The following is a 13651-nucleotide window of genomic DNA, read 5'->3' as shown; positions in this document are numbered from 1 at the left end:
TGGAAATCAACTTGTACTTCCAATAGGAGAAAAAAAAAAAAGACTGGAGCATTACAAAAAGAAACAGAAGCAAACCCAAAAGTAATCAGAAAAGAGCAGACCTCATTAATTATGTAATATCTGCCAATATCCTGGTCCTTCCAGACAAGGATAGCCAAACTAGCTCCAGTTCACAGTATTCCAAAATAAAAGTGACTGCTTGTCCAGACTTCCTCAATGTTTTCTGCTTACCAATTCCAGACATGCAGTTTGGCAAAGACAATCTACAAGTCCACACAGTGTGCTCTCCAGAACCATTTTAGCATTTCCTTCTTCCAAAAAAGAAAGCAACACAAAGCCACTGAGTACATATACTGCATCTTTGTATAGGGGGGAAAAAGAAAGGAAAAAGGAGGGCCTGATGCAGTAAGAAAGCTATGTAGACAACTCAGGCAACAGCAGAAGCATATCTGGCAAGTCTGGAGAAAGGCAGGAAACCATCTTCAGTATTCTGCATTGAAAGGGTAGTCCTTATGATTCATGCACCTAAAGGAAGTAAAAGACAGAAGATTATCTTGTGTCTGAGAGATACTATATGCAGCTGTAACCACCAAGGAAGGGCTGACCTCTATAAAAACAGCACCAGTTTGTTTCCATTTTCTTTGGTGATGCACTGCATTTGTAAACAAAGATTCTTGAATGCCTTCTGTTTGAATTCTGAGCATTTTGGGAGATACAACCTAGATGCTTTGTAGGCAACTAATGTTTACTGCCAGGTAGACTCTTTTTGCAACCTTCCAATAAGGATTTCGTATCTGGCTTCCAAGCTGCAAATCCTTATGCTAATTTTTTTAATGCTCACCCTCTTTCCCAGCCACTGCTGAAGAACCTACAGTGGTTTTTTATAACATACCTAAGGGTCATGACAGAAAGATGAAATGCCATAAGCAAAGTTAATACAGAATCTGAGTCTGCATCACATTCATTTCTCCAATAAGAACAAAATAAAAAAAGTTAAGTAAGAAGCCTCCTCTTGCAATTCCAGCTACAAAAAGTACCTTGGAGACTGAGCTGAAAATGAAGTTTGCTTTATGCTCATCATGATTCGGTTCATAACACAAATATTCAAAATCTCACTCTGAAAAGTTATTTGAGGATGAACACTTTGGAAATTGAGTTTGCATATCATGAAATTAAACCAAGCCTATAACCTCACATACTAATCTATGGCATAACAACCACCTCATATACTGAGCTATGGCATACTCAGCTTAAAACCTTCCCAACACTGCCACTTACATGCTCATTGCACAGGCTCTCCAGTTTCTATTAAAGGTGAGAATAGTTGCCATCTCCTCTTTAGTCAGTTCAAAGTCAAACACCTAACAAGGGAAACAGATGGGAATCACCTCTTTGAACAAATGAGAGACTGTAAGCAAAAGCAAACCAACAAAAATCACACAAAGTTAAAGAACAAGTCCACAGTACAGGGGTGCTTGTTAGAAGAAATGACTGCTTCATGAAGGAAGGAAAGGCAAGACAGCTCTCTGGATTTCTGAGACTTCACTAGCTGGAGTGTTGGGGGGGGAGGTGAGCAGGGAGAGGGAGGAATTAAAAACAAATTTCAATCTGCAGTTACACATACCATTTGTTTTAAGAAGTTGGGATAGCACTTTGTGCTGCAGAATGCTTCCATCGTCTGTTTGTGAAAGATAGATCTTTCTGTCCTATTCCAAAGGAACATCTACAAGACTTTCATACTCTACCTAATGCAACTAAGATTCTTTCAACATGCTAACAATGATTTCAGTAAAGGACCACTGAATCAAGAGCAGCAGCATGGTTTACAGACACCAGGACTATTTTCTTAACAGTGCTTGCTCTACATAAGCCTTTTGTTTTGGGCTACTGCACTCTGGCCTCAAAGCAAGCTCTGTCAGATGAGTCATCCACATGACATAAAACAGGAAGCATCAAATAACATGACTGCTAAGATTACCAGAGTAGTATTTCCAAAGCTTTGTTTGCTCTGCTCTCCAACTGTAACCTTAAGTTCAGCCCTCAGTAGGCAATAGGTAAGCATACAGAGAGAAAAAGCTAAATCCTCTTGCCTGAAAAGAACTTCAGAAGAATGAGAAAGGATCATTGCTTGCTCTGCAGTGGGAAAGCATGCCATCCCTGAACATGCCATGCATCCAGGCCACTCCTAATTACTCACCTTGAAGTTCTCCACAATGCGCTGTGGAGTGACAGACTTGGGAATCACAATCACATTTCTCTGGATATGGAACCGAATGAGAACCTGCAAGAGGCATATCCCTGAGTCAGAGAGAGGATGGCTTTTGTTCAACAGCAAGCAGAGCCTGTTCCAACAGTTCCAACACCATAAACTGTACAACTCAGCAAAATTAACCCACTTTTGCAGAGCTGCATTTCACATCGCACCAAAACTCTATGCAGCACTTTTTGAAGTGCAAATAGAGAAGTGCTGGAGACCTACCTAAGCAGCCTTCTTGCTCGTTTCCCATACAGGTTAGTGATACTCATTTCCCCTTCTTCCCTTCCCACCTATACTTTTAGTAGGCTATACAAGTTCATGTCTCTGCAACAGGACTTGAGATGGGAAGACTGAAACATGACAGCATCTGAAGATGCCAGAAAGTATTTCTTATAGACAGTCAAAGAGCCCTCAGAAGCATGCATTCTAGGCCACATCATAAACAAACCTGCATTATTACTTAACAGCACAAAAGAGCATCACAGTTGACAGGGAATGAAGAGCCAGCCTGTCCTCTACATTGTCATTAGGTATCCTTTATGCTGTGTTACAGGAAAGGGTACCCACTGTTCAGCTCCTACATACCTGTGCCGGGGTCTTATTGTGCTTGGCTGCAATCTCTTTAATCTTAGGGTCATCCAGAAGGGAAGGGTCCTCTGGCTTAGCCCTACATAGAGAAAAGATGATCATCAGCAAGAAACCTCCACAGAGCCAACCTAACAGAGATCTGTATCAGGATGAATAATTAGTGGTGCACTTGCAGTCTCAAAAGTTTGAAGCATAAATTCATGCTAGCTGCCTTGCAAAGTGCAAAGCAATCTTACCATGGTCTGTCAGGAGAACCAAGAGGACTGTATGCTGTCACAGTAATCCCTTTGGATTGACAGTACTTGATCAGTTTCTCCTGGGTGAGGTATGGATGGCATTCAACCTGCCAGCATAAGAGTATAAAGATTGACAACAATTTAATGGCTTTACTATGCTCCAGGGATTAGTTTTTAATCAAAGGCTGATCCTATTCTAGCTTAGAGTCTCTGTGAGATATTACACTCCCTTGGGTTTTTTTATGGCCCCATCCCCTTTCTAGCATTTATAGTATTTCTCCTTGCAGTGAGGAATCCCAAGGACTGTAACGCCACTCCTTAAAACTTTGCTGATCCATGTTATCTCTAACATATGGAACAACCAGCTACCTAATTGCTTAAATGGGATGGTTCAGTAAAACACATACACGAGAACTGTAAAACTCTTACCAAAAGGATACCAAAGCAATAAGTAAAGTTTCTTTTCATCCCCAATTAAACATGCTATAACTTTTTTATTGTTTCATTTGGTTTTATTTGCTTTGTGTCAATACTTACACTGAATACCTCCAGCTTGCAAATACAAATCTGTTGGATTTTAGACTTTCAGCTTACTATCCATTACTGACTTCTTACAAGCATGTGTAGTTACCATGAATTTCCATAGGACTACCTAACAGAATACAGACTCCTTAACAGTAGATTTGTAGTCTGGCAAGCTAATGCACAAATACACAGTACAGAACAGGAATTATTCATGTGTCAGGAGGCAGTGAACAAACATGAATATTTGATACTTTAAAGCACAGAGGTACTTTCAGGATAGTTCCACACCAGGAAGCACTACTTTACTTTTAACAGGCAACATCAAGAACTTTGAACTGTCATGCGAGCCTTCAGCAGCCTGCTGCTGCATTTGGAGGAAGTCCCTGTAAACTTATGCTACTGGCAGGTGAAGCAACAGCACAGAGCATGGGATCAGTTTACAGCCTCGTGGGCTTTATTTGTGGGTCTAACTGTATGTTGTTATCAGAAGCCTGCATGGCCGTTTCCCTTCTGGGGCATGTTGGAATATTAGACAACAGGATACACCTCAGTTTTTCAGGCAGATTATACATATTTCACTTCAGCAGCTCAAGAAACACAGCTACGCAAGAGTAACAGAGCACAGGGTTATCTTCTCAACTATTCAATAGGTAGAATTCATACAATAAGGCAAAGTCATTCTTACCTGTCCACTGACACTCAAATTCAAAACTTCTGGGCTACATTATTTAGTCTTATGTTTGGACCAGGATGAAAAGCCTATGATACCTTAAGGTACTTCAGCAAGTATTTTAAGCTATTGCAATCCACGCTGTGTCATGATGATCAAGTATTTAAAGATCTACTGAACTAAGTACTAATATCATTATAACATCATTACTACCTTGACAAATTATTTCCTCACCACAAATGAGACCAATCCACACATTGGATTTAAATTAAGAATGGGAATGAACACCAAATACAGGGGAATTACCGTATTTTATGTGAAGCATCTGCACAGAAAGGGTTTGCAGGAAGCACTATCACTAGAACACCACTGATCACAGACAAGCTTTCATGCTTGCAAGCATTTCTGAGGAAGCAATAGTTTTTGAAGGACAGGGACCAAAGACCCATTGCTCTGAGCTTAACTTGGAAAGCTTGAGAACACATACAAGTGTGACAGTGCAAATTGCTGTCCTCTATGCAAAAGACAAGGTTAACGATCAACTACAGTGATGGAGACAACGAAGTGTGGCACATGTTGAAAGGTAAAGACTTTTAGTAAGTATCCTAAAAGTACATTGAGACAGATAATGAAAATACACAGTAAAGAATTATGAATTTTGTACTTGTCAGTGTTTCAGTTATGTTGGATAGACTGCCAGAGAGAAATCCTATTTGCTTTCTGAAAAAAGGGTATTAAAATCCCTTTTCAGTACATATGCCCAGTCTACCACAATAAATTAAACCATAAACATACTATGTATCCTCAAATTATCAGTAACTGAGACTGCAGCCCTTCAAAGGCCATAGCAATCAAGGGCAAACCTAGACAAGCTCAGAGCAATGGGTCTTTGGTCCCTGTCCTTCACAGGGGACTATCCTAGGTCCTACTCTCTTTAAAAACTTGCACCAGGCTACAGTTTTGTCAAGTTTGCAGGTGATGACCGATTGGGGAAGGACCACTCAATACACTTAAGAGCAAGGCTTCCACTTCAGGTGGACCCACTCAGGCAAGAAGAGGCCAACAAAAACCTTATGAAATTCAACAACACTGAATACAAAGCCCTGCACCCAGGAAGAAAAAGGCCCTGCCAATAACACAAGCTGGAGCCTGACAACCTGCAGAACAGTGCTATAAATGCCATAGTAGACAGAACTAAATGTGAGCCAGTGGTGAGCCCTGGCAGCAGAAACACTGCCAGTAGGTTTTGGGATGTGATCAAATCCTCTACTCAGCACTTGTCAGACCTCCATAACACTGTGACTGGCTTTCCCCCTTCCTAGCCCTGTCAGCAGAAGAAATATTGACAGACTATCATGAATTCAGCAGAGGGCTATGAGGACACCTGGGGGCTGGAAAGCCTGCTGTACTGGGAAAGGCTGAGGGAGTTGGGTTTGTTCAGCTTGGAGAAAGGAATACTTCAGATCTCCTAGTAACAGCTTTTCAGTACCTAGAAAAAGGTAATCCAAAGGCAAGCCAAGCTCTTCAGTGGCACGTAGGGGGAGGACAAGAGACAACAAGCATAAGTTGAAACAAGAGAGGCTGAGACTGCATATAAGACAACTACCTCCCTTACCCATACACTCAAGGTATCCAGTTCTTTGTTTGATCCTCAGTACATATACCAAGGTTTACTCCAATGAAGTTTATAAAGCTTATCCGAGTTCCCACTGTCCTCATCATCTCCCCACTCCTCTCCCCAACCCCCTATAGAAGAAAAAAAGAGGGTCTGGAGCTGCTCCTTGCCAGATTTCCAAGCAGTAGTGCAGGAAGACCATAAAATTACAGCACCTTGTGCATCCAAATGCAGTTAAAGGGTGGAATTGAGAGAATAAACTGTGTACTTCATTCTCTTTCTAGAACCTTATTTCATAGTAATATCTTCAAAAATCTTGGAGGAAAAAAAAACCAACAAACAAAAACAACACTGCAAACCAGACCAAAACAAACCACCAAAACCCAAAAAAACCCCACCCAACCAAAACCAAACCACAGAAGCCACCAAAAACAAAAACAAAAAAAAAAACAAAAACACACCACCAGCCAAACATTTGCCTGCTGTCATGTTGCAGCTTACCTGGTTATTTGCAGGCTTGTATTTCAGTCCTGGCTTGTTCAAGATTCTTTCAATCTGCTCATGGTTAAAGTTGGAGATTCCAATGGCTTTTACCAGACCAGCATCCACCAGCTCTTCCATGGCCTAACAGAAAGAAGTCAGAATCTAGTATATGACAAGGCCTGAAAAGCACATTCTTACTGACATGGCTTATTTTCTTTCACGAGAAGCACAAAATAAGCTATTAGATTTTCAGAGTTCAAGTCTGAGGCAAAAAAAACTCAACAAACCCAAACAGCAGCATTAGTATTTGTGTCATGTCCTGTCTCCCATTTCCCCAAAGCTCAGAGATTGATCCTTTGAAACAGAGAAAATTCACAGCAAAATACACTGGAAAATAATGATATCAAACAATCCGCTATCATATCAGCGAGTCCTTCCAGGTAATTCTACATACATGAGAATTTAGGCTACTGAAGGTAATGTGGAAATGAAAATGTGGAAAAGACAGCTGAAAACAGAAGACATGATTCCCCTGCTGGGGGCTAAACTTACCTCCCATGTCTGTAGAATATCTGTGTTGCTGGGTATAGACATGCCTTTGTCATCTGTGGGAAACAGCTCCTCCCCTGCCTGTCAGTGACAAAAAAAATGCTTGAAACACTTTGGTGGGAAGTGAGGTTAATACCAGCTGGAAACCAGGATCCTACAAACTCCTACTGCACAACATAAGAGTATGTACATACGTATTAGATAATACTAATACTGATTATCTACATTCTTCAGTCTTTTGTCTTGCCTTCACATGGGATTATAGCATTTTCACCAACACACATTCCAGTGTGGACATGTGCTTCCACTGGACAGTGTCCTCTGGTTCATCAAAATACATATGGTGACACAGAACCCTTCACTTGTAGGATTGTATCCAGTTTACAAGTTTACTTTCTATATTATAAAAATACACAGTTCTTATATGAACATAATGAAATGCTTTACTAAAACATGTACTAAGGACCCACTTAGGACCTGGAATACATTCCGGCTATACTGTACTAGATATGCTGACAGATCTTTCGTGGGGAAACTCTTTGTTTAAGCTGCTGGCACAGGGAATGTTAAAACAGCCCGTGTTCCAGTTAGAACTATGTGCCAAGTATCAGCTTCATTCAAAGCCAGTTGTTTTCTACACCACAAAGCCTTTTCCCTTTGATAGTTCTGTCCGTATGAAACTAATCTCAAAAATACAGATGCTATGGGTAACGGCCGAGCTCAGAAACAAGAAGTGGACCCTGATCAAAACCTTTATTCATAACACAAAGACTAAGCTTAGAAATATTAAAATTGAGACATCAGTTCCTTTGCATGCAGTGAGTAGAAGAATTAGGAACTAAAAAGCTTCACCTTTTATCCAAGGTCTGTGGAACACTAACGCTCCTACAGCAAAGGTCAGTTCAGTCTGTACTGTATTAAAGGACTCAAGTGATTAAAGACAGAAATGGAAGACAGAAACATTCTTGGGTTCTGTGATTCTGTAACATGCAGAGGAAAATTTGTCAAGCAGCAAAGCACAGCTCTCCTTCCCACAAAGGAGGAACAGCATCATCAGGTAAGCATACTTTGGATTTGTAGGAGAAAACACATCGGCAATAATCAAAAGGACAACAACATAACTTATGCTTGAAGCAGTGAGGCCAGCCTTTATTCAAAGTCTGCCTTTTCCATGATCAAAAGGGCTGAGGATGCCATGCCACTAGGGGTAGATATCAACAGCCTAGCTGTCATGGCCAGACCAAAGCTGAGCATCAGAACAGTGCTGGTAATACAACAGACACAAGAAAATTTGTGTCAATTGAAGCAACTACTCGGCTGTAAAGCCACAAAGCTTTTCAAAACTGCCAGTCACAACAGACAAAGCCAAAGGCATGGCTATTACTGTACCTTAAAACCAAGAGGCCAGTGGATGAGGTAGAGATCCAGGTAATCCAGCCGCAGTGCGGCAAGAGTCTTCTGGCAGGCTCCCTTCACCAGAGGCTTGTCATGGAATGTGCACCACAGCTAGAGACAAGAAGCACACCATGATCTTCTGAGTTAAACCCCTTGGTACTCTTCTGTTCAGAAGAGAGCATCTGTCCCCTTTGGAAGGTGATCTAGAACTAAGTATCCTACTGATCTTCCAGCAAAGCTTGCTCTGCTAGTCCTGTGAGCAGGACTGGCCTGTAATACTGGGGGAAACATGTGCAGTGGCAGCACACATGACTGAATGGTGCAGTGGCAGACAGCAGAAGTAGTCTCATTTCATTAAGACTCCATTTAAGAAACACCTGCTAGAAGGCCAGATACTGCATGAAAGAGGAGAGCATAACTTCATGCTAGGAAAGGTTTAAAGCATCACCTCTATCTGTGGTATATACCCTGCATAATTCTCCATTACATGAGGAGGCAAAGTAGGAAGCTTGTCTCAGGAATGTCTTAAGTGATGTTCCGAACTGTTCTATGAAGCACCACAGAATGGGAAAGTAAAGAACTGGGGGGGGGGTGTGTGTGTGTGTGTGTTACTATGAAAAACACAGGTGTCTCCTGGGATCCATACCTTACTGACAACAAAGAGGTCTTCTCGTTTCACAACACCTTCCTTGATTTTTTGCTGGATCCCTTCCCCAACTTCATTCTCATTCTGGTACACATAGGCACAGTCAAAGTGGCGGTACCCAGCATCAACAGCAGCCATCACTGCAGCTGTTACTTTTCCTGGTGGGGACTGAACATAAAATACCCAAGAAATTCTTATCAATACATGTTGAAAATCATTTTCCTAGCAAGACAAAATTAAGAAATCCAGCTCATCGAAAGCAATCCTCCAACTAAATAAGATAAAAACCCCAAGAAGAGTTTAAACCAGCCTTCAAAGGCCCCCCTGCACCCCACCACCAGGCAGTGCACAGCCCAACAGCTTTGCCGAGCTGAGGCCCCAACACCTCATTTCTTCAAGGACAGCTCTTCACAGCCAGGCCGAGGCCTCCTCACTTCCCCATACCACTTCTAAGAGGAGAAGCCCCCGCCAGCCGGAGGGGCCTTAGCAACCCACATTCGGAGCCAGAGCCCTGCAGCGGTGCGGGCGCTCAGGCTGCTGCGAGGGATTAGCGAGCAGGGCGGGACTCTCGATGCCACACGCCGCAAGGCTCTCCTCTACCCCAGCCCGGGATGCCGGTGGCACAGGCAGCACTGCGCCTGGGCCCGGGGTGGCGGCGGGGACGGGCCTTAACTCCGGTCGAGCACCGACACCGGCGGTCAAGACCGCGCCCGCAGGGCCCGAGCCGCCCCCAGCCGCCCTCCATCCCTCCCAGTGCGGTGCTAGGGAAAGGGCGCCCGTCCCGCACGGGCGGTAATGGCTAATGCCAGGGCAGGGCCGGGCCGGGCCGGGCCGAGCACATCCGCCCTCCCGCCGCCAATGAAAGCGGAGGACACGGCGACGAGCCCCGTTACCTTCCATGTGCCCAGCCCCAGGATAGGCATCTTAGCCCCGGTGTTCAGCTGCACATACGTCGCCATAGCCCCACACGCACTCAACACCACCACCACGGCAGTTCTTGGCGCAGGGCCTTTAATAGCGGCCAGGCCCGCCCCGCCCCGCGGCGCGGCGGCGAAAGGAGATGGCGGGGCGGTGCCGATGCTGTACCCCGCAGCACAGCTGTGCAGCCCTGGCCTTGACCTTGTGCAGCCCACGGCGGGGGCTCGGGTTGGAGGAGGCCGCCTCTGCAAGCCCTGGTCCTGGGATAAGCGTCACTCGGGTTGTGTCAGATAGGGCTTAAACTGGGGCTGGGTTGTATCTTTGCTCCCGGCTGGTGGCCCTGCCGCAGCACCTCGGTCCCTCCGTGTCCCCGGGACAGGGATGGCAGAGGGGATGGGAGACAGAGATGTCCCCCTGTGCGCTTAGTTTGCGGGCTGTGGGCGTCAGGCCTTTGCCCGAGCCGCATGTCCCCAGGGCAGGGATGGTGGCTTTGGCTGGTCTCCCTTGTTGGAGCCCGGGGACCCAGTGTGCTGGTACTGTGAGATGAGAAACCTCATCTTTGGGAGTGGAGAGAACCTGTTCTCCACATGGGACAAATGCAGCTTCCACTTGAAGGTACACTGAGCTGTGCTTAGCAGTAACTTAGGATAAAGTGAGTTTAAAAAAGGAACTTTAAAAAACCCTCTCCCAACATTCAAAATAAAGTGTTTTGAAAGTCTCAGTAGAGAAACAGTGACTTCTTAATGAGTGACATAATGATCAACTTGTTCCTCCACCTTCAGGGCAGTGCTGAGGGCATTACAGAGTAAAATGCAGGACTGTAATCGTAGGTGGTAGGTGGCTAGCAATCTCACATCAGAAAGGGTGCAGACAAAGGTACACTGTTCTGCAGGAGAGGTTGCAGCACAGTGGAAAAACCCAGGCCTGCCCAGGAGGGTTTGCTGCTTACTGAGACATGGAGAGCTTCCTCAGGTGTGAGCATTTGCTCTGAGTGCCTCTCTCACAGCAGAGGCCCCTGCCTGCTGCAGCTCGGTATTTTTTGCTCCATTTAACTAAGGGCAGGCAAGATAATTGGTTTGCCTCTTTAATGTTCCTGCTGGTTTGTGTCAGCATCATCAGCCGTCCGTGGCAGGATGCAATGTGTTTTCGCATGGATCATGAAACCCTTATGTAACTCTGCGCTTACCTCTGACCATTTGGGTTTGGTTTTCCCTGGTGTTTGCTTTTTGGTGAGAGATGTCTCCATCTTGTCACAAGAGGCTTGAGGCCAAAGTTCTGTATTTTGATTTTGCTGTTCACTCCCATGACTGGGAGGCTTTCCCCTTGCAGCTCTAAGGCGAATTGGCTTTCCACTCTATCCCTCCTGAAGGCTAGGCGGGGGCCACCAAATGGCAGCAGGGCCTTGGGGGAAGAAGTAGTGCTGTGTGTGTCAGCAGATGACAGACAGCGTGATAAATCCTGTGCACTGTGTCCTTCATGGCACGGCCAGCTGTTTCTTTATAGTGAATACTGGTGATGAGGAACTGTCTGTGGGAGGAGGGCTTCCCCCCCCCCCCGCCCTTGATCCACATGCAGGGGTTTGTGCTGGAACAGGATGTGTAGTTTCATGGGGTTTTAATTTGTTTTGCTGCCTTGGCATTTAGTAACTAGGTTCATCACAAGTTGTGACTTTGGAGAGGGGCAGTGTTTGGTATCTGAGAAGAGCAGGGCCCAAGGGTATGTCCCTGTAGAGGCAGTCCTTACCAGCAGAGACCCTGTGGCCTGCAAGAATAGCACAAAGGTAAAGTAAGGAGGTGACAGTTGCAAGGTGCAATCATTTTGACTCATAAGGGGGAGAGCTGCTGGGGTGTGCAGCTTTGAGGTTACTGACACATGCAGGCATAGCTTAAGCCAGTGTTCTGATGTGAGGGCACTGGGAAGCCCTGGGGACAGCAGCCTGCCCACCTGCGAGCACTAAGTCACAATAAGCAGGCCCCTCTGAGCCACCCTTGTCTCAGGGGAGGGATTGGAATGGACTAGCTGTCATGTGTGGTGAAAATGAGGGAAGCAGAGATGAGGACAGGGCAGGGACTAGTGTTTGGCTTAGACAGGGGCTGGGAAAGGGGAAGAAAGGCATTTACTGTTTTGTTCTTCTGTGTTCTTTCTTTCCTCCTCTACCTGAATTGATGAAATGAAGTCTGTGTTAATGGGAGATGAATCAGCTTAGATTGCCCTCAGATGAGACTGTTTTGCTTGGGACTGTAGCTGTTGGAGACTGTGTGTGACACCCAGCCGTTTCACGGCACAGAACTGGAGTAATGAGAAGGACTCCAAAAGAAGCCATGATCCTGATCCTGGGAATACATTATGGTGGAAGTGGCACAGCCTGTGTGTGTCCAGGGGTGAGTGCATACGGTGCATAAATAGCTGGAGAAAGAAGGGACCTGGGGAAGCCATTGCTGAGTGGGAAGGTGATTGGGAAGAGAGAGAGGTGCTTCCTCCAAGTTGGTGCACCAGTGGCCTGGTATAGCGCTGCCTCCACATGTAGGATCCAAAAGCACTGGCTGGGGAGCTGCAGAGGGGTTGGCTGTGAAACAGGGAGGAAGGGTGTGCTGCTGTGGTGTGGCTGTGTGCTAAGCTTGCCGTGTGCTTCAAATGGGGCTTCAGAGAGACCAGGATTGCTTAGCAGAGCAGGGGAGTCATCCTACTGACCTTTGTTGGAGTAATGTGCATTAACAAGTGCTCAGGGTTAAGGGTAAGCCATTGATCAGAAGTGAACAATAGTGCTGAATCGGCCAGGTGGAAAGCTATGTGCCAGGCAGGCCAGGCTGCAGTTGTAGGAGCAGCAAGTGGTCTTAAAGGGATTGGCTCAGAGGGACACCCTGGCACGTCTGGGAAGAAACTGAGGACTGATGGCAAAGTAAAAAACAAAGCCCTTCCAGGCAGCCTGAGTTGCAGTTAAGTAGACCTGTCTACTTAACTTAAGTAGACCTGTGGAGGTGGAGGGCTGCTCCCCAGAGTGAGAGCGCTCTCATGACAGTCCTTTGCTCGGAATGACCTTATAGAAATGCTGAACCCTAGCCACAACTGTAGTGGCTGTGGCAGTGCTGGGAAGCTGCAGCAAATGTGACGTACCTTCTGCCTTGGAAGAGCAGAGTTCTGGGGAGTTTAGGCTCTATGTTATTTGCAAGCACTGCCCTGCACAAAGGAGGAAGGCTTTAACAATCTGCCTGTGAAGGACTGTGTGGAACAATGGCCTGATCCTGCTGATCCCACAGATGAGACACCCCCACAGAGGGTCTGGGAAGAAGGAGGTAACTGATTAAAATTACTTGGACTGCTGGATTGTGTTTTACAGGCAAGGGGGAAGGAATGAAAAAGTGGTGATCACTGATGCCATGACTGAAAACTCCAAGGTGTGAGCACAGTTACTGCTGCCCCTCTGGTATTGCCTGATAAACTGGTGGGACGTCAGGGAGTGACTTACATGTATTGTACTGGAGGGACCATGCCACAAGACAGGCAGGAGATTGGCAGCATGGCCAAGGATAATGCTGGGAGTCCAGTAGTATGGTTAACCTTGGAAAAAGTTTTAAAAGGGATTGTAAAGCACATTGAGAATGTTGCAGTGTTGATCCTGATAATTCTGTCTGCTGGGAAGGAGTGGGTTTATGATGTGGGTTATGTTCACATTGGTGAGATGTTAACTGGTCTGCAGGGCCAAGGGACTGAGTCTATAATGAATATACATTAAGATTGTGATGACGTTAAAGGTAGCTTTTATATAACG

The 13651-nt window shown here is 45.4% G+C and overlaps 1 protein-coding gene across 1 annotated transcript; it reads right to left on the bottom strand.

Annotated features, from left to right (window-relative positions):
- Positions 1–368: 368 nt before the first annotated feature.
- On the bottom strand, positions 369–9988 carry LOC130609272 (aldo-keto reductase family 1 member B1-like). The gene is made up of 10 exons (XM_057428079.1): positions 9858–9988; positions 8965–9132; positions 8313–8429; positions 6927–7004; positions 6393–6515; positions 3082–3188; positions 2843–2924; positions 2198–2281; positions 1279–1361; positions 369–525 (listed from the first exon to the last, which is right to left on the bottom strand). Exons 1-10 carry the CDS (start codon positions 9921–9923, stop codon positions 483–485), a joined length of 951 nt encoding a protein of 316 aa, XP_057284062.1. The 5' UTR covers positions 9924–9988; the 3' UTR covers positions 369–482.
- Between the last annotated feature and the right edge of the window lie 3663 nt (positions 9989–13651).

This window comes from Pezoporus wallicus, unplaced genomic scaffold, assembly GCF_028554395.1.
Source record: "Pezoporus wallicus isolate ANWC-B61680 ecotype Strahan unplaced genomic scaffold, APGP_CSIRO_Pwel_v1 contig_2908, whole genome shotgun sequence".
In the NCBI taxonomy this organism is placed as follows: Eukaryota; Metazoa; Chordata; class Aves; order Psittaciformes; family Psittacidae; genus Pezoporus; species Pezoporus wallicus.
The sequence above is the reverse complement of the archived record's forward strand: the minus strand, read 5'-3'. Positions and strand labels throughout refer to the sequence as shown.

Bases quoted from the DNA above. Each gene is read 5' to 3' on its own strand.
- LOC130609272 (XM_057428079.1), bottom strand. From the start codon at position 9,923: ATGGCGACGTATGTGCAGCTGAACACCGGGGCTAAGATGCCTATCCTG. The intron at 3,189-6,392 runs GTAAGCTGCAAC...TTATGCTGGCAG, and splicing joins ACAAGCCTGCAAATAACCAG to GTTGAATGCCATCCATACCT. The intron at 2,282-2,842 runs GTATGTAGGAGC...TGCCTCTTGCAG, and splicing joins ACAATAAGACCCCGGCACAG to GTTCTCATTCGGTTCCATAT.